The sequence below is a fragment of the Excalfactoria chinensis genome, chromosome 2 (genome assembly GCF_039878825.1).
Source record: "Excalfactoria chinensis isolate bCotChi1 chromosome 2, bCotChi1.hap2, whole genome shotgun sequence".
Taxonomy (NCBI): domain Eukaryota; kingdom Metazoa; phylum Chordata; class Aves; order Galliformes; family Phasianidae; genus Excalfactoria; species Excalfactoria chinensis.
The window spans coordinates 133,185,699-133,207,359 of record NC_092826.1 but is presented as its reverse complement, the minus strand read 5'-3'; the positions used below and the strand labels follow the sequence as shown (position 1 = coordinate 133,207,359).

The 21,661-nt window shown below is 34.4% G+C and overlaps 1 protein-coding gene across 2 annotated transcripts in view; it reads right to left on the bottom strand.

Annotated features, from left to right (window-relative positions):
• The window catches only part of PTPRN2 (protein tyrosine phosphatase receptor type N2), a 620,737-nt gene that overhangs the window by 321,126 nt on the left and 277,950 nt on the right, over positions 1-21,661 (bottom strand). For both annotated transcript variants that reach the window (XM_072328503.1, XM_072328501.1), the window contains exon 11: positions 20,101-20,180. In XM_072328503.1, coding sequence (XP_072184604.1) covers positions 20,101-20,180 — 80 coding nt within the window. The remainder of the gene's footprint in view (positions 1-20,100; positions 20,181-21,661) is intronic.

The following is a 21,661-nucleotide window of genomic DNA, read 5'->3' as shown; positions in this document are numbered from 1 at the left end:
CAAGCTTTCAGCTTAGCATTGCAATGTAATGGTCAGAGTTGATGGCTTCACAAGGCTCCAGAAAATCCAGACAGATTACCCCTTTCCTGTCCCAAATTACAGTGCACGTTACCTGCTGAGAGCTGTACCTTGAACTTTTTCTTCAATGGGGAATTCAAACATCAGCATTCCATGGACTACTTTTTTGAGTCACCAAAAATCACCAGAAACAGTCACCTTCAGCTTCATATTTGTTCAGCAAACTTGCATATAGTGTTCTTTCCATTCTTCTGCAAGCATTTTCGGGACCACTTGGCACAATATTCCAACATTGCTACCATAATTTCCAACGCACTGAAGTCAATATTCAGTTCTATACATAGTTCCCTTATTATAATCTGCCAATTTACATGGATGAGCAGATTGTAATGCTCTTCATTTTGAGGTGTGACAGCTGTGCATGGCCTTCCAGAATGTGGCTTGTCTTTCATGTCACTGTCACCACTGCTGAAACACACCGCCCACAGCCTCACTGTGCCCACACTCACTGTTTGGTTTCAATAAACATTCAGCAAGCATTGATGAAAGTCACTAAGTGCAATTTTTTTCTGCATGCAGGAATTCGATTCCACATCTTTCTTTCATATGCACTTTCATGTCAGATGTCATTTTGCCAGACTGCCCCTCTGCTGCCATCTGTCGCATCAAAATGCCGGCAACAAAATGTAGCAGAATAGAATATTGGTGGGAACATTCAGCCTCTACTGCCACACCATCACCATCTGCCTCTGATGTTGTGGACCATAAGAAAATAGGAGGCATGTGTTTCAGAGCAGCCCTCATATTTTCTGCAAAGCAATGTTTTGTCCTAAGGGTGAGAAAGTCTAGGAGTATATCCTTATGGAAAGACGTACTGCATACTCAAGTAAAGAAATGAATTAAGCGATTTGATTGAGGAACATTTCATAAAAAAAAAAAAAAAACATAGCATGTTGGAATAGTGAAGTAATAGCAATATCAGGACAATGAAATGACACCTTGTTATCCACATTACAAAAAGGCACGGTTACATTTCATCTAAAATAATTGATATGTATCAGTGATTGTTTTTAATCCCCTATACAGGTTCCAACACTTCATTTAATACATCAGAAATTAGAACAGTTTCCTGCAGGGTCCAGTATCTAAAATCAGCAAAATGTTTCTTTGCCAGATTTACTACTGGTAGAATTAAATGTAAACTACATTTTCTGTCAGATGTGAAGAAATATTTTTTAAAAGCTTCAAATTGACATCACAGCTTTCAGTCTATATTAAAGAAAGTCCTGAATGTTCTAAAAGTAACTGAAAACAGAAATTTGTTGTCATAGTTCTAATTGCCATAAATTAAAGGGATGATGTTACAATACTGATGTAAAATTCCCAAATTCTTGATAAAAGCACAATGAATTACAACTGGAAATTAATAGAAAACAAAAATAATAATAATAACGTTTAGGAAAATGTTTAACTCTCTTAAATCCAAAAAAGGGTGCATATCCCTTTATGAACACCAACATCTAGTAACACAAAGCAACTACCAGTGTATTAATTGTTCCAACAAATTATTATTTTCATTAAAAAAAGATTACCTTTTTTCCCAGCTTTTGCTTAAGACTAACTTTCAGTCTGAAGGGGTATCTCATGCAGCTTCTTCAGAAAATTTAAGCAGATCCCACACTAAAAAACACTGCCAATTCTTTTGTTGCTCAATACAGAGAAGCATTAAGACCTCTAGTGCACTAAATTCAGTGGAAGCTATGAATGGAACTTGGCTCTCAAATTAAGATATCTAAACCTAAGTGCCTACATAGAGATGCCTACATACCACTTGGTTGCCTAAGCTCCTAACATAGATCATAAAGGCTAAAGCTAATACAGTTAGGAGGGCTATTCAGATCTCTGAATCTGGCACAAATTCTTGTCCATCTCAATAGCTCTCTGCTTTACTGACCACACAGTGAGGAGAAAACTGGAGTAACACTTAGTTATTTGAATATCTAGTCTCCTTCCAAGTGCTGTTGGTTAACGTGCCTGGACTCCAGAAAGATGCAGTCCTCTTACAAGTGAAGTACCAGCAAGGTATTCTGGATAGCTACAGACATTTCCATCTTGCAAATGAATCACACTATCATGATAATGAATGCTTACACATATAGGTCACTTATGGGCACCTATATATAAGTATATAAGCCACATTTAAGTGGGTGTCTTTGGGAGCCAAATATTATTGAAAGCACTCCTTTCTCCTTCCTTATTCCCGAAAGGTACTTCAGGATCAAATCCATGGAAAAAGGAGAGAAATCTAAAGACAGGAAAACATGACCATGACCATTTTAGTAGGCAGTCACTTGGATTGCTACCAGTTCTTCAGTTTATATCAAGCAAACAAGGAATGCTGCACCTAAACATTTCCTTCATCTACTGGTAAGTCAGACTGTGCTTCAGAGACCATTCATACACATTATAAACCAGAGAAAATATAAACACCCACATGGAAAATTCTGAGAAAATAAAGGAATTTATCCCATGCAAGTTTTTTGAAAGAAAGATGGTATTTTATCTTCTCTTTAAACTGTGCCATCAGCCATTGCATATATAGATATCCCATCCCTGAAGACTTTCAAGGCAAGGCTGGATCAGACCTTGGGCTGATCCAACTCTAAGGATTCTATAAATCTATATATTATTTCACGATAAAAAGATATTTTTCTTTATTTTATTAAGAGAAAAATCTACTGTTATACTGACTCAAACAGCATGTATGCACGCCGTGTGAAAAGAAACATATATATATGACTTTCTAGAGGGGATTTGTCTTCAAAGCAGTGTGAAATTACATAGCTTGTGGCTTAAAAATATATTATTTCTGCTTTATCTTCAATGAAGACATAGCTTAATGTAAGTAAAAGAAAGTCCACAAGAAAAGCTTCATTAGAGAAATACATCTCCAAGGTGTTAATAAAGCTGTAATGCTTTTTTGAACTTAACAATCAGTGATATGATTTGTATCACAAAGTTCTCAGAGAATGTATATATTTTTCAGATGGTGACTCCCAGAAACAATTCAAATGAAATCCAACCAGCAATGAATGCAATATTCTCCTGATTAAAGCTAAGAGGAATCACGAGAAAATACTGAAATATCAGAAGTCACAGTAAGTAAAAGTGACAAAAAACACATCTGTGTTTTAGGAGCATATGACTTTTTTTTCCCCCTTAGTTTTTAAGAGCAATGACATTTAAAGCTGCTAAGATAATATGTTCAAAATGAATTTCTTGACACATTTATTCATAACCCAACAAAACTTGGAATTACTCTTAGAATAATAAAAAGGTTGTTTAACAACACAGTAGCTTATTTGATTAGACAGTGGCACAAATAAGAGGGATAAGACGCTGCATACTTGGGAAGAATAAAAGTGTTAGTTTAATGGTCAATAGAATCATGTATTCTGAAACTTTCTTCCTGAATTAGAGCATCATTTTCACCCCTACTGCAATATTTTTTTCATTCAAACTCCAGTGAGGTAATGGTTTAAGCAAAAAACAGTGCAAGGGTAAATCACGTTCGTAACCCTCTAGCAGGTGAAGACATCAGGGACGTGTCTTCCCAAAGAAGACATTAATTATTTTCAAGGGAATAAGAATGTTTTGCTCTTTTTTTCAGCAAGTGATACGGAGATTTAGTTATACATATGCCAAGTTGTCTATATTATGAGACTTCGTAAAATCAATGGACTGAAAGAACACTCAGAGATATTCTAGGCCCCCACAATGCAAACAGCTACTGCAGACATGAATAAGAGTGGGGGAAGAAAGTAGAAAGAATTGAGTGTTTGCATTAGAAACAAGCTAGTCTTAAAAAAGAATATTTTCAACAAAAACTGCAACTTACCAGAAAGCATATTTGCATATTTCAATAAGGTCTGCTGTCCTTATGCACTGATGTGCACTTTGGTGACTGCTTTTATCACATACCATCAATTTTTGCCAAAAACAGTAGCCCTGTTTGAGTACTCAGGGCCAATATCTCCTACAGAAGCACTGGAACTCTAACAGGCATTTCTGCAAAAATATTTTTCTTTTTCTTTTTTTTCTTTTTTTTTTTCTTTTTTTTTTCTTTTTTTTTTGTTTTTGTTTTTTGTTTTGTTTTGTTTTTTTGTTTTTTTCCCTTAGAAATTGAAAGGACGAATGTGTACTACTTAATTATTTTTAACTGGATGGAATTTGCTCTTACAAGAAACTAGATGTGCACTGAAGTAGCATAAACCATTACAAAATGACTTCAATCTCCTTTTGAACATCCAGGATTCTCAGAGTTAAAAAGACATCCAAAATAAGCAATCCTGTACTGATGTAACACAAAAGCAGGTGTATTCAGGTGAACACTATGACCTACCTAATCACCATCATCTTCTGTTCCATACTTATTTTAGTTCTTTCTACTCTCAGACTACTTTCTTTGATTTGTAAAATACTGGAAGAATACCACATTTCCTAAATTAAAAGTACATACCGCCATAAATAAATAAAATAAGATTAAAATTCAAAACACATGTCCCAGTGGTAGTGGCTTAGAAGGTCAATGTCTTCAAGAGAACTTGCAATTATGAACTTCATTACCAATTCAGTAACATCCTAGCTGAAAGTAGAGAGTCAAGGCTCAATAGGGCTGGAAATGTCCTAAGATTCAAGCAAGCTTAGAGAACAACACCTTTATACATTAAGAAATTTGACATCATAAGCACACCTACGTAGCCATTCAAGAACACTTTGCCTCACAGTCATTCTCAGCCTTATGCCATGCGTCAGGCAGAAGCACAAGTGAAGTGGGTATAACTTTAAAAAGCCATAATCAACAAATTGCTAGCCTTTCCCCCTTTCTTTTTCTTTTCCATTGACGAGGTACAGCAGCACACTCTCTTTGGGATGAACCAAGATCAGAGATCAGAATTAAACTGGCAGAGGTGACAGAGCCATGAGAAGTGAGCATTTTACTAAAGCAGCATTTTCCAGCCACATGGGATTTTTGCTCAGTGCCCAAAGTGCTGCCAGATCATGCTCTTTAATAAACTGCATCCCATCTTCTCTGCATAGGAGAAGGCAGAAATGTCCTTCTCCAAAAACTGGTGACTATTCCTCAACAAAAGATTTCTCAGTCCATATTAATTTCAAAATGTGCTCTAAAGGTGTGTGAGGAAGATCCAAAGGATTTGCTTTCATTAGGAGATCTTGCTTGGCCTTAAATTTAAGCAAGACTTCTGTTGTAGTTAGTGAAGAATAACAGGATCCTCAAGGGAATTACATACTCGACCTACCTTAGACACCAATCATAAGTGCAATAGACATGTATGAAATAGATGAGTTATAAAAGATATGGATGAAACAGACACCTCTCATGGGATGAAATGAATTACCCTCTGGAAGCACTTATTACATTCAACTGATTGTGAAAGGAGCTGAGGTTGACCAGCTTACACTGGAAGTATCTAAAACAGAGACACCTGAGTTAGAGAAGATGAAATCCACTCTTATGCTTAAATTTGATTACAAAGAATTGAGTTAGCTGACACAATACTGACCATGACTAATTGGGTCTGTGCATAGAAGGACAACTCCAATTCAACACAGAGCTGCAAGGCAGCTACTGTAATTAGTTGACATGGAGCTAAATACTGGCTTTTCTAAAGCATACAGTCAACTCATTTCTAGCATGAGCGGAATTGTTTAACAGCCAAAAGATGTTAGTCTCAGGAATATAGGGCAGCTGAGAATGAAGCATCTGAATTTTATGGGGGAAAAAAATTGCAATTGCAATTCCATTATGGAAACTTTTAAATACAAAATGCAAACATCGTTACAGACAAGCAAAGAACCATTTCATTAAAAAGCATTTTAAATGGGGAATTACTTATCTTCTGATGAAGACGTGAATTAGTGTTGAAATAAATTTAGAATTGCTAAACTGAACACTTCTGTCGAAGCAGGACTGTGTGAATGCAAAAACTGACACATTTTATCATTGTAAACCTAAAATATTTGAAAGCTTTTCTTTAAAATAAAATGTGAAATTAGCTTCATGCTGCTCATGACACCATACAATCTATCTTGATTTTAAACAACACAATTTTTGTTGCTTTAAGGAGAGACAGAGAGTACATGCATGTATTGAAATTTCAAAACTCCAGTACAGCTTATACATATTAAGAGTTTTATGTAAAATACAGGCATAGAATTATAAAGAAACAAGTGACAGCATTAATGCATGAATGGCATTTTATGTTTTCCTGGAGATGACTAACAAACTGAATTCCTGTGGAAATATAATGTGCATGACATTTTCATACCTATCCAATGAGTTCATAATGATTACTGCTATTACAATGAATACAAAATTAATGAATAATAAATTAAATCCTCACACCAAATTGATATTAGGAGCCTCTTTAAGTCATTAATTTTTTGTAACAGTCAAGTCACAATCCATAATAACCTTCGGAGAATAACAAGTTATGGATTTAATTACAGATAAAATGAAATGTCTTGTATTAAAAATGTGGGAAATTATGCCCTAAAAAAATAAAAATGGAAATCAGAAAAAAATGTTCATAAACTAAAATAATAACATTAATAAAAAAGGAAATTAGAATGTCATGCTTTTACTTGCGGTGTTTTCAAAAGAACTATTTCAGGATTAGGATGAAAGATTAACTATTTATGAAAACTTTGATTAGTTTATGACATGTCAATTGCAGAAAAACTGTTTCATTTCTATACACCAAAATGCTGATACGGGAATTTAATTAACATCAATTAATTAACAACAGTTAACAATCACAATAAATGTCATATCTGAATCTTGGAATGCTCCCTCCAAAATCATGAGAAATCTAAAATACAAATGTGAACTGTTATCCATGTAATCATCCTAGAAATCTTCCTAAATAAAAGATGTCAGCTCCATAAGTATGTAGAATCTTGGAAATTTAAACATTAATTGATGTAAAGTGTGAGACATTTTAAACAGATATTTTCTACCTCTGTGTTTAACACATTTACTGTTAGACACCCTGTATTACCAATATTTTAGGGAAAATAATGTAAGGTCCCCCCAGAGCCTTCAGTTCTCCAGGCTGAAGAGGTTCCTCAGCCTGTCCCCATATGGGAGGTGCTCCAGCCTTCTAATCATCCTTATGGACCTTTTCTGGTCCCACTCTGACAGCTCCGTGTGTTTTGTTGTGGTTGTTTTTTTTCTTGTTTGTTTGTTTTTCATTTTATATAGAAGTGAAGAATAGAAATCTCACAAAAATCCTTGTATTGTCTTCTCATTGAGAATCACAGAGAAAGGGATGTACTGCATTTAAAAATGCAAACAGTTGTGTTTTGTTAGAGTTGATTCCTATGTGAATTACCATATCTGGTTGCTGTAGCCACATGTTTTATTTCAAGCATTTTAATATGACTGAGTATCAACACAGACAACCTCCCCCACATAACTGCCTGCATGTGGGTAAGGCTTGGCCAACGACAGAAGTTTGCACATCTCTATAGGCATCTACCACAAACACAATTTTCCATCTTGTGACACAAATGACTAAAAATCATTTGATGAACACGTGTGAATTGCTTATGTTTATACAGAAGAGAAACTAGGGAGGTTCAGGATATTCAGCAACTGTAGCAGTATGTTCTGTGCAAAACAAGTAATGATAATTATAGCCATTACTAGGCCTGCACTAAGGGCCACACAGAAGCTATTCTTAGGAATGCCAAAGTTGGGACTTGAAGTAACATATGATAGTGGAAGCAAGCCATGGGCCATCTGCTGTGTTACTAACCATTCTGCCTTCATACCTTTCATTTACCCTCTTCGTTTTCTTCATGACTCTGAGATTTAAGCATCTTTTGGAATAAAGAGTCTCAGATTCCTATTGCCTTCTGTCTAAAGCAAAGATGTATTTAACTGTATGGCAGTACTCCACTAACCTTGTTTAAAACTCTTAACAGTAAATCATAATTTATTTTGATACACAAGCCCCTACACGTAAATATGATTGCTAAAAGTGTAACATATCTAAAAGACAAAACTGGAGTTCTTAAATTCTCTGAGAGTCTTTACCTACAAGCAACGCACCAAGAAACCAATCTAATATAAAAGATGGATGCATTTATTCACTCTGGCAGAGTACCAGAGAAACTAGAGCAGTATGTTAAATATATATATATAAATATGCTAAATGCCACATCACCAGTTCAATAAAAAGAGAAAAGGATCAGCTTCCTCATCCATACTGCCACCTCTGGAAACTGTTATCTGTACCTCTGATATTCTAAGCTTTCCACATCACTCAGCTTTCAGTACTTTTTTCATCCATTCTGCTGATTTCAGATTTTTAGTTATACTATGAGAGCTCTGTTACCAGTGGGAAAATGAATGATGGAAAGAATATGAGAAAAGGAACCAAAAAAGAGAAGCAGAATCACAGGGGACATAGAATACCATTACAATCATTAGAATTCATCCATGTTTAAATCAGATAAATCAAGAGGGTCATCTAATCCTTTACCAGGCACCTTAACAAAACATCGACTTGCCACCAAATAATAATTCCTAATGCATTTTCTTACTGTTTACAGAAAGCAGAATAGTGGGAGCTATGATGTAAACAAGTTTACTAGCTTAAAATCTCACCTAACTTTGTAAGCATTATGCCCTAACATAGGTGGATTCATAGTAACTAGATTTCTCAATTTGAAATGCAATAAAATAATGTTAAGATACTTTTAATTTAACAGAAAATAGTACAATAACTTGGTTGAATTCTCAGTTGTTCAGTAGAAATAACTCTTGTTTGAACACATCAATCTGTTTTGCAGCCAAGTGCAGTAACTACACTCACTGTGGCTGACTTTATCTGCACATTTCCCATTAATGGGAACACAGCTCTATTGCTGCTCATGGGTAGACAATATACCCTCAAGTTATTAAATGGCAGTAAAAGAAGAGAATGAATATGTGGTGATTCCCCTGAACAGGAAAAACGCCAGAGATAGAAACATCACTGGTGAAAATGTGCAGCTAAAAGTGGTAAAAGTGGTGACTGTCTTGAAAAGCAGTGTTCTGTAGCTGAGAATTTGCTCTATGAAACAGTGTTATTGTGCTCCCTGTATCCATTGTAGTTTCCACAGACACAAATAGGAGGCACTATTTTCAGAGTAGCCTATGTACTTTTTAAAGAGAGTAATTATTTTCATAATTATTTTAATATGTACACTTGTTTTTAAGGTGAGGGGTTGCTTACTTTCTTACATTTCACCAAAGTACTTTCTTAGTTTAAAGTATATAATAGGAATTCATTCACAAAATATTGCTCAATTAAGTGAAATTGATACATCTGGTAAAAAAATTGGGAAAAATAGGAGGGTTTTTTACATACAGTGAATTTTTTCATGTGAAATTCGTTGTAAAATTCTACAGCCTGGTCCAGTTCAACACATATATTTTTCCTTTTGTCTTTCTTTGATTTTCCTTACTAAAATAATATATATTTTTTTAATTCAAACTAAAATTATTAACATTGTGTATCTCTGTTTATAGGTATGCCTAATTACAAAGACACACATATAGTGTACACACACACCCCTTCATATGCTATATATATGCATATAAAAATATATTCCATCTATACCGCAATATCAGTTTTTCCATATTTCTCCAATTTCACATGGTATGCTTACTCCTAGATGTACATTTTGCCAATTTAGTAAACTATGATAAATGAAATTACCTTGTATTATTAGTTCACTTCTTCTCAGAACCAAAATACATTGAAAACTGGTTTCCACAACTTCTAATTACAAAACATTATCTACCTGAGTCTTCCCCAGCTGAGCAGATTAGCATAGATCTTCTCTGCTGACAGCTTTGACCTTCACTCCAGCAAACACTTGTCAAAATGCCAAAAGTAATTACCTGGCTGTTTAGGAAGGAGTAATAGGGTGTAGCTACCTACCTTTTCCTGTTACTGACCTAAAATGTCTATAAAACTTTGCCAAGAAGCACCTTCTATATTTTGGCATGAACATTTCTTCCTCATCTTTCTTTCTTCCTTTCTCCTTTCTCTCTCTCCCTTTCAATTCCTTCCTTTCTTTCTTATTTTTACTAGCTTATCAAATGCCAGTTATATGATCTCCTGCCAACCAACCCCATCACACTTCTGGAGAACAGACTAGATAACCCACCTGATGGATTGCTCTACCAAAATGATTTTATGATTGCTGTCACCCTGATTTTGCTACCCGCTGCATGGGAACAAATTAAAATCATTAAGTAATAGAAGACCACACTGTTAATCCTCTGAACTATGTTTTAGAAAAAAAAAAAAAGCCTTTTTTTTTTTCTTTTTTTTTTCTTTTTTTCTTTTACTCCTTTTTTCTTTTTTTTCTCTTTTTACAGATTTAAAAATAAGAAAACAGATGTATAGACAATTTACATGCACTTCAGGAAAGCTTGTAGCTAGATTAAATCTAGCATGTCTTTTGACTTTAGCCACCAATAAGCCATACAACCTCTCTTAATCTGGAACACTGAAAAGTATAGAATATATTTTTGAAAGAACTAAGAGAATTATCACGTTTTCCTGAACACTGGATAATACTGGAAAGATTTAATTATCTTCAAATTATTAAAATGGTTATTAGCCTTGCACATAATTTTCACCATAATAAATAATAAATGAATAAAAAGCATTTCCTCCAAATAAAAGATTGAAAGCATAAATGTGATTCTCTCTTATCTTATATGCCACAAAACACACACCTCATGGACATCCAATCACTTGTCTTGTAGACACAGTATTGCCCAACAGCTCCATGGGCCATGCATATCAAATGGCAGCAGCAGCTGCTGATGTAGACTTCAATGCATGGGAGAAAGTCTGCTCCAAAAGAAAGCAGTGTTCAAGCATGGGACTGAAATCTGCTGATCAGTATTCTCTTGTGAGTACATATACAGCAAACTTCTCTTCACAGACCCTCCAAAAGCTCTCAATTCTTGTTCCATGGTCAAGAGCTCATTATTTCCTCTCTCAGGTAGATTCCCATATATGCTGTCAGCAGCAGAATGTCATGCAAGGGGCTGTTTTCAAGACAGATAATGTGAGACTCTGCTGGGCCTCTGAACTAAGCATTTATCAGGCAAAAATCCTGCACCTGCCCTTTCATCCATGTTTGTGCCTCCTTCCCAAGATGTCATCCCAAAATAAATTGTGTTCTACCATGAGAACATATTGCTACCAGCTTCGGGTCAGCCAACCCTGCCCATTGCTACCAAAATGCAGTGCTTCTAGAAAAGAGCTTATTCATGTTATTACCTTCCTCCAACAAAAAGGGACAAGTGCCTTATTCTAGGATGATTCTGCATGTATTGTGTTCTTTTCTTGTGCTTTAAATAACAGTTATTTTTCACAGAACCCTGTAGTACTGTTCTACCTCTATTTTTTTTTTTTTTAAATTTTTGTTAATATTTGGCTGATAGTAAAGCCATCACCTACAATCACAAGATTGCTAATCATCCAATTTCATACACTGAAAACAGGATATTTAGTGACATCAGATAAAGAAATTTTTCCCACTAAAGTATCCGGTATGACTTTGTCCTCTGTTCAATTTGATGCCTACTGTTTATATGCATGTACAGTTTTAAATGATTAAGTTTATCTTGTTATACATTTGGAAAAGTTATAATCAACCTGTCTAATGGCTACAAAATGTTCTGACTGCTCCTTTTTTCAGGTTAGGGTTAGGCTAAAATACTACCTGACCTAAATTTCAGTTTCTTTAATCCCCCTGTTTATAATTACCTAAAAAGGTACTCATTTATGAAAAAAAATATATCTGCCTACTTATTCTTTATTCAAAAGCTAGCTAGCTTTAGATTAGCCAGCTAGATAGCTTTCCTTACTAGATTTCTTCTTACTGTATCATTTCTAAATAATATCTTTAAATATGCTTATGATCTGTTCATAACAAATAGAGTTTCTTAAGTGTACTGCACATGAATACATAACACTTTAAGTAAGTACTATAATGCTTAAAGATATCTGGAATTGCAAGCATTATTATTGACTATGCCATATTGCACATATATTTCTATTTTCCTGGGAAGTGTGTAGCTTATCATAAAAATGTTAAATAAAATAGCAGCAATTTTACCAAATAATATGATGAAATATGACATTAAGTTGGTTGGTTTGGGCTTAGAGAATTTTGCTTGCTTTTCTGTAAATCATAATGTAATTTAGTTCTAAAATGTTTTAGGGTCAGGACACTTTGATACCACATTGCAGTTTGACTTGATAGTCCTGTTGCTATACAGAAAAAAATAAAAATACAAAAATCAACCATTTTATTCCAATGACCCATTCTCAGTGCTAGGGTCTCCACAGCATTTGTTCTTGATTTATACCAGCTGAGAACAGTCCTTTTAAAAATTATGTCTGTTTCAGATATCCGTGAAAAGAAATACATTGTGACTGATTCATCGGCGTTACGAGCTGATTGCAGGAATTTGATTATTTAAAAATATTACATGAAGCAATATTTACCAAACTCAAAATCTTTGTAAATTTGATTAATAATAAATTATTTCTGAATTCTTAAAGAGCTTTCAGTATGTTTCCCTTGGACATTGTGAATGAAGGAGATCTAAGCTGGTGAAAAGATGGTTTGCAGTGGAAGACTTATGAGATCTAGAAACAGAAAAATATTTGTGGGTATGTTATCAATCAGGGACTGCAGGAAGATCCTGAATGTTTCCTGCATTAAATTCTACAACAAATATCCTTGGATTTTTTTATTATCTGCTGATATGACTATTATCAACATCTATACATCAGACAATCCATTTTTTTTCCTTGAATGTAGAGACAATCTATAAGAATGGTTTAAGTAAATGCCTAACTTCTAGGCAGCTGTAACTGTGCAAGATGAATTCTACTCCACAATGCAGTAAATTATACTACACATTATTTAAAGAGGGCTCTTTGAAAAAATCAGTTTATAATCATTATTAACCTTTAAACTGATATAAATTAGATCTACAGAGACCTAATTTTTTACCTAACTTCATAGTCCTGACTATAGGTTGTAGAAAAAGCATCCAATGGAAACACGAGTAGCTGTAAATCAGCCTTTGCAGATACATATTTTTCTAAGCTTTGGTTCTGCTTACATTTGTACCTTTGATAGACCCGTTTAGTTCAGGCATCAACTATCAGATTTTAAGTATCAATAATTATATTACATCAACAGCATGCTTGTTTTCATCTTAGTTTATCACTAACTTGCTGTTCTTTTAAAAAAGAATATTTAGTAAGAGGCAACAGAATACAGTGAGGTGAATTACCACCACTACAACTGATGGACAAAGGCTACATTATGCTACTTGGCTCTTGGCTTTTTCTCCCCAATTCTGTAAGACGCTTATCTAGCTTTAGAGTTCCCAACAGCTAAGAAGCTTTGTTTAGCACTTTACATGGCAAACATAACGAAGTCTTGAAGGTCAACTGAAAGTGGACTTAAAGACACTGGTTTCAAAGTAAAAAGCTTTCTGAAATAAGATACTTCTCAACTATTCTTAGATGAGAAGTGTATATTAAAAGAATAAAAAAACTACTCTTAATAATTACGGCAATGAGCATCACTGTTAGAAGGAAGTAAGTCACTGGGCAGCTCTGTCCATGACTGGGGTTGGAAATAGATGATCTTTAAGGTATCTTACAATCTAAGCCATTTTGTGATTCCATGACTTTATGATTCTATGACAACCGAAGACATTTTCTCTTGTTCAGGACTGAGGCATATTTACCAAATTGTAGTACCTGTTAAAACTGCTAAAGCTCATCCTGTGATAAAGAGGATATTGGCTGTCATAGTTGTAATGTTTCTCATTAGAAGAACAAGCTGGGAAGGAAATTATGAACATATCAGAGGAGATTATATATAATATAATGATGTTCCATATTCAGCACTGGAAGAACTTGAGGAAAATACTTCAGATAGATTTGATGATACAGTAGGTAAATGGGAATTGGTCCACTACAGAAAGGCCAGGAGGTGAAAAAGGACAATGTGATCTAAGGAGTTTTGAGCAGAAGAAATCGGGTTTTGATCCAAAAGACTTACGAGAGCTAGCAATAGAAGAGAGCTGTCAAAACTTTACTTTTTGCATTAAAGACCAAAGAATTGTAATTCACCTTAAATCAGGGCAGCAGCAAATGCAATCAGATGGACCTCACAGCTTCCTGGCTACGTAGTCCAAAGTTTCTGACACTGAAACTGTCAGTTCACTTCAAAGATGAACTTCAAATTATTCATACACACACTCTTTCTTATCATCTCAGACAGAAAAATATCTAATTACATGATCTACAAAAATCTAGAGAGAGGGAATTCTTTCATCTTCCTCCACTCATTTTATTACAGCTGAATTATGAATCTTATTGTTCAAGATTTATTCCTCACTGTCCTGTTGTTCCTATTTCTATCTCTTTTCTCTACATTTATGCATTCTTTATATGTATGTCTTCATACGTTGATTTATTATGTGAAGACACAAAGTTATATTATATGAAAATACATTTGAAGACAGTTCTCTCTGAATGCCTCTTTTATTTATTTTTCTTTTTTTCTTTTTTGTAATGATGCATAATAATATAAAGTTATCATGTTTTTATCAGCAATGTTGGTATGGTCAGTACTTATTGGCTAGAGAAAAAATTGAGTCTCAGGAGCATTTCTGGGATTAAAAGACAATCAATTTAAGTAGCATACCAGATCCTCATCAATTGATTTTGTGATGTTAGGTAAATTATCTTCTCTGTATGCTTTACTTTGCTAAATTTCAGACTGTGAAATTTACTATATTATGCTGTAAGCTGTAAAGATGCCACTTCCCCTAGCCAATACAAAAAGAACTATATTTCATGACTAAAAGGAATACCATAGAATATTCATATAAAATAATATGTAACATTTTAAATTTTAATTAAATTTGCTATCAAGTTGAAATGTATGTTTCAGTTATGCTGAAGGCTAAAACTACCAACTGCTGCAAACAGCTAAAAATGAGTGCATCTTTGGTACAGACCAATTGTTTGTACTTCCACGATTAATTCTTTAAGAATATATTTGTAATAAATCTTTGTACAACTGAATTTATAAGGAAATTATACAAATTGATACAAATTGGAGGAGAATAAGGCATAAGTACCTTCAACAATCGAGTCCAGGGTCACCAACATGACAGGTCATTTAGTCATCCTGATTAAGATTAAAACTATGACATTTTGGATCACACTAAATCAATGAGACAGCATTAGCTTAAATCACTAGACAGGGTAAGTTAACTCTAAGAGCTTTGAAATACTGTTTTCATCTTGAAAGTATTGTTTAATGCTAAAAGCTAACAATCCTATTTTGGTTGTTGAGAGCTGATAATTTTAGCAAAAATATTCATTTTGAATATAAAAAATTCTTTATAATATTTATTGCCAGTGATGTTTCTCAACAGCTGGGACAGTGACCAAAATCTGCAGATGCTGAATCTCAAAATCCATAGGTTTTACAAATGCAGTTGTCTACAGTTGTTTAAAATGCTAAGTACTTCTATCTACATGCTATTATCCATTCTAATACTTTGCAGACAGCATCTTCATTCAAATTAACTTGTTATGCAGTCAAATGATACAGTGTTTTTGGTCTCACCATCCCAGAGGATTAATTCTCCTATTTTGTTGTTGTTGTTGTTGGTTTTTTTTTGGCAGAACTAGAAAGTTGGCAGATAAATACTTTTTAGTCAAGAAGGTCATTTCATTCAGCAACTCACTGCCTAAGTCAAAATTAATGGTTGCTCTCAAATCATGCAATTTTTGAAAATCCTGGTTTTACCACCAAGACAACAGCGATCTAAAGAAACATAAATCAATAGCCCAGTTAAAATCCGTATGGAATTAAATAAATGAATAAATTCTAGATACATTAATTTATCTTATAAATCCTTATATTATTTTAAAGTGAAAATTTGTGACTTGTTTTAACTGTGCATATCACAAAATATCTTAGATCCAAGAAGCTGCACACAAGACCTGCTAATTCCTCAGTATCTGATTATACATTGCCTTTCACTGCACTTACAGTTCCTCCTCCCTATATGCCAATGCTATGCATACACCATTTTGCTCTTCAACAGCTTTTTAACATCTCAGTTGTTGGCTTTTTATACAATGCCAGATAAAGCACAAGCATGACTTTTACTTGAGAAAGGCTATAGTTACACATAAGTAAATGAATGTGTACAGGATTTTTCTCTCTTCCTGACATTCTTCATGTGAACAGAACACATAATGATCATATTTTAGTTATCCTACACTAAAATTCTGCATTTGGAAACTTTGGAAGTTTCCTCTTTTCTAATTATCACTGTAACTTTAAATGTCCTTGCATTTATCTCTATTATTCTGGATTACCTATTAAGCTGTACACGTTTGAATTCATTGCTCATTACTATAGTGACTATATGGCAATTTTACATAAATAGAATTATCTTCCTGTTAGTTGTTCTTTACGAGATTTCTTCTAACCTTTAAACTGCAGAGAAATGAAATCCATACTCATTTGTCTAAATGATGTCAAGTGCCAAGTGCAATTACTCCTAGAACAGGTCTTCTATATCTAGAGAAAGTTTATTTCATCAAAATGTTGTGATGCACCATTGAGTCTGGCTTATTAAACAGAAAGAGGTCATAGGACAGTTACAAGAGCAAGATATGTTCTACATCCTGAACATCAAAGTGTGCAGCATTGGTAAAACACTGGCAGTTCTGCTCAGCAGTGAAAAAACAAGTAAAGGTATTGTTAATTGTATTTTGCGTAGCCTGAGAAAGTAGGATATACAGAAGTTTAAATTATTTTCTTAGATTTCCCATAGGAATGTGTAGCCCTAGAAAGTGCGAAACATAAGCCAAACATTTACAAAGAACGGGGACTGTGAGATACCATATAAAAGATAAATGAGGAAGAACATGGCTGAAGGACTTTGGAAAGCTTTTCTCTCTTAAGTGTGGGTCTTGTGCATACAAAGAAGAATGGATCTCAAAGACCAGGAAAATACAGTAAGCCATTTTTATCACCATAATTTCATATCTCTGTTTTTCAGTAGATACTTTAAAGTCACCTGTTCACAAAGTTGCTGTGACTCCCACGTCTTCTCTAACCTGTTTATTTGTTAAACTCCACAGGGGAGAATGGAAAACTTTAACATAGTTCTCTATGTTTAAACTTAAACAATGCAAAGAAAGGAAAGAAAGGATGTAATTTATCCATTTTGGTTAAAAAATACGTACTACACAAATAGTAAGAGCTAAGTGCTGCACAAAGCATGTTCCTATGGAAAGTTATGAGACAAGAAGTTACTATAAAAGCTGCATAAATAGATTCCTTTCTGCAAAACTGCATTATTTATATTCCCATAATTACTGTGGCATCTGAGTACCTCAATTTTTAAATTTGTTTAGTTTCTAAGGAAAGTAAACTGCCAATCTAAGGATAGACAGAGAAATTCTTCTGTCAGTTATGCCAATTCATTTTCTGTAAAGATGGAGTAACATATTTACCTGGGCCTCCCCTGGCAGTATTCTCTGATTTACTCCACATCACCTTCCTTTGATAAATTATATTTTTGAATCTTTTTTTTTTTCCAATAAATTGTTGACTTTTAAAACTTCTAATTACAGACATAGCCTGAAAAAAATCTTATGTAAGTATACACTGCTGTTGCTGTTTCTTCTAAATTTGGTTTTGGCTTTAAAGACCTACGAGTGCAAAAAAGTTTGCTTAAAATAAGTGATCTGATTTACAAGTACATTGTCAGGCTACTGCATCTTTATTTATTAGTTAGAAAAGGATGAGGTACTTTTTAATTTAGAATGTTTGACTCCTGGACATATATATAATTTATTTTTGTTATCATTTTTATTATTATTATTTTGCTAAAAGGCAAAGACAGGGTTTAGTTATAAAAAATACGGTTATACTTGGTGACATACTGACAGGAGTTGATGTAAGACTCCTACAAATGTTCTTCTGCAGCAATCAAAACCTGAACATTTTAATGCACTAAACAAACTGAAGTTAGGAAATGCCTGGAATAAGAATTTATATATAGTATATAAAATACAATTTAAATGACTAAAATGAGCTTGTGAGTCTGGAGAATTGCCTCTTGCCCCCAAGACCTTCCAACCTTGTCAGAAATCTTTAGGGTAAAGAAGGTGAAAACAACTACTTTGATCCCAATGGGAAGGAAAAAATAATGATACTACCTCAGTTTTGCTGAAATAAACTATTTATAGCATTTATAACTGCATTCTAATGTATTCTGAACCTGCCTTCTTCTAGCTTCATGTGATGCTGCATAGTAAGAGAAACTGCACAATCCTGTCCACAGTTCACAGAATGGCAGGGGTTGGAAATGACCTCAAGAGATGATCGAGTCCAACCCTGTGCCAAAACAGGTTCCCTACAATGGGTCACACAGGTAGGCATCCAGACAGATCTTCAATATCTCCATAGGAAGAGACTCCACAACCTCTCTGGGGCAACCTGCTCCATTGCTCCATCATCTTACTGTAAAGAAGTTCTTCTGCACATTTGTACAGAAACTCCTGTGTTCAAGTTTTAGGACATTACTCCTTGTCCTATTGCTATGCACCATGGGGAAGAGCCTGATCTCATCCACTTGCTTCCCATCTCCCTTGAGATATTTATAAACATTTATCTGATTCCCTTTCAGTCTTGATCAGTCAGGCTGAACAGATCCAGGTTACTCAGCCTTTCCTCATATGGGAGATGCTCCAGGTCCTTTAACATCTTTGTTGCCCTTTGCTGGGCCTTGTAGGAGTTCTCTGCGATTTTTGATCTGGGGAGCCCAGAACTTGACAAGGTAGTCTAAGTGTGAACTCACGAGGGCAGAGTAGTAGGGGTGGATCAAATTCCTCTACTAGATGGCCATGCTCTTTTTAATGCACCCTAGGATACCACCGGCCTTCTTGACCACAAGGGCACACTACTGGCTCACGGCCAACCTGTTGTCCATATGAACACTCAGGTCCTTCTCTGCAGAGCTTCTCTCCAGCACATCATCTCCTAATCTGTACTGATGCATGTGGTTACTCTCTTACAGACACTTTGAAATAGATCCTTGATCCTACAGAGTCCTGAGCAAAATTGAAGAGTTGCTGAATTCATCCATAGGGAAACAGAAGTTGTTAATGGACAGCTCTGGGATCCCAGTGGTTTTCTAAATGATTTTCTTTTTTTTTTCTCTTTGTAAGCAATATTGCAACTTGTTTGTTTATCATTTTTAAAAGCTATCAATTAGGTAATTTGGAAACAAATCAGTTATCAAGTGAGTTACTTTACAGAAATGATTTCTTTCAGTCAACAGCTCCTCTATAATATAGTTGGCAGCCAAGTTGATTAGAAGCCAAGAGCAGTCCTTAGAACAGTGGTATTTATTCAGATGCAGTTTAGTTCCAGATATACCATATTTACTTCAAGGATTAATGGGTCATGAAAATTGCATAAACAATGCATCAGCAAAAATATATATGTTTATATCTTCTTTTGATCTGGAAGTTAAGGCTAAGACACAATACCTTTTTTTTTCTTCCCCTCTAAAAGTATCAGAAACACAACACTATTAAATTCTCATTAAAAAAAAAAAAATAATAAAATCTAATTGTTTTTCTGAGCTCATGACAAGACAGATAGTTTTTCACCATGCTAAGCCATGTTTATTTGTCTCTGTTTAATCCATCTTCTCTAGAAACACTGAATTCTTGGACATTTTTAATTAACTAAGAGTCGTTATACTTTCCATATGAGCCACTTACCCCTCAATTGTCTCCCTTCTTAATACCAGCCTTCCAGGGAGAATGTGTGGTCTCCATGTTGTCTGCCTGTCTACAGCCCTCTAAACTGGGAGGACACAGTTTTGCAGTGGGGTATAAGGATTCTTACCTGCTGCTTTGGCAACATCTGCAGTTGAAATGTTTTGGAGGTTTGAGTGCACTCTGAAGGTCACAGCTGGTCCCAGCATGCTAGAAAAGATTATTAAAAAATGTAAGAGTCATAATCAAGATACACGGCATAATATTCTTTTTCAAAATAGGTTTTTAAGGAGAAACCATTAAGACACCATTTAGCCCTGTTCCTTTTGCTTCATTAGCTACATTTGCATACATTCTTATACCTCTTGTGGTTTTTCTTTTTTTAAGCATGTGTCTCGTGTCTGTCTGAAAGAATTTCAGAGATAAAACTAAACTTCAAAACAGTCCTCTAAACACTACGAACTTATTAAAAAAATGGAAAAATGAAGGCATGGAAAATATTATTCACCCAAGAGCAACACAGAACTTCACTGGAATTCAGCATTTAAAAAGATTACATAAAGTTTCAAATTAACATCAGCACAAGTTTAGTCCTCTAGTCACGACTCTAAATCAGAGGAATAATAAAAAACAACAACTCAGAATACGTATGTTAAACATGTCCTGTAAGAATATACTTGGGGAAAGAGTTTGGACTTAGCTGATCCAATGGCTAATTTTGACAAGAAAGATGGCAGAAATTACTATCTTTTAACAACAGAGGTTACCATCTATGTAAATAACTTATGAAATGATGGAACTCTGTGGTGACCTTTTTGGGTGTATCCTGATGGATCTTTATGGTTTTAGAATCTACGTTGCATTTGCAGAGTAAGATTCTAATTAGCTAAATGAAAATAAATATATTCAAGTTTCTAAAAAAATAAAAATAAAAATAAAAAATATTTTGTATTTTTCAATGAAAATCTATATATGTAATAGTGCATTCATTCTCCTCTCATCTCAATAATATCCAACTTTAACGCACATCTGATGAAGGAATAAAGAGATTTCCATTCTAATATTATACTAAAATGCATAAATATACCAAAAAAAAAAAAAAACCAAAACAAAAAACAAAAACAAAAACAAAAACAAAAGAAAAAAAAAAAAAAAAAAACAACAACATAAGAAAACACACCCAATCATGGGCAAAGTAATTTTAAGAAAATATTTCAGATTGCAAGCTACAGAGCTACAGTAGTAATTATAATGTGTATTCATATAGGAGAGGAGAGTGCAACACAAAACTGGCACATAGCAGTTTTCTTACATATTATGTGTTATGAGGGTGCTTAATTTTTTATTATTCACACAAACAGCGAGAAGCATTAGAATTATACTATGGATAACACGTTCCTCAGCTGTGGTAAATTGATGAGGATCATACAGGTAACATGCTTTGACCTAATATAGCCATGACTCACGAGAGTGAAATCTGAAAAACTGCTGCACAAAAGAAGTTGAAAAATAATTTTGCTGCAGGGCTTGAAATGAAGTATTAAATTATTCTTTTACTAACAATTTGCATTTATATTCTCCATTCATACAACGGAGAGCAGTTAATGAAGCGTGAGCACTTAATTGCATCACACATATCCTAAACAGAAACACCTTTAGACTTTCCATTTTAGGTAGAAGAAAAGTACTAT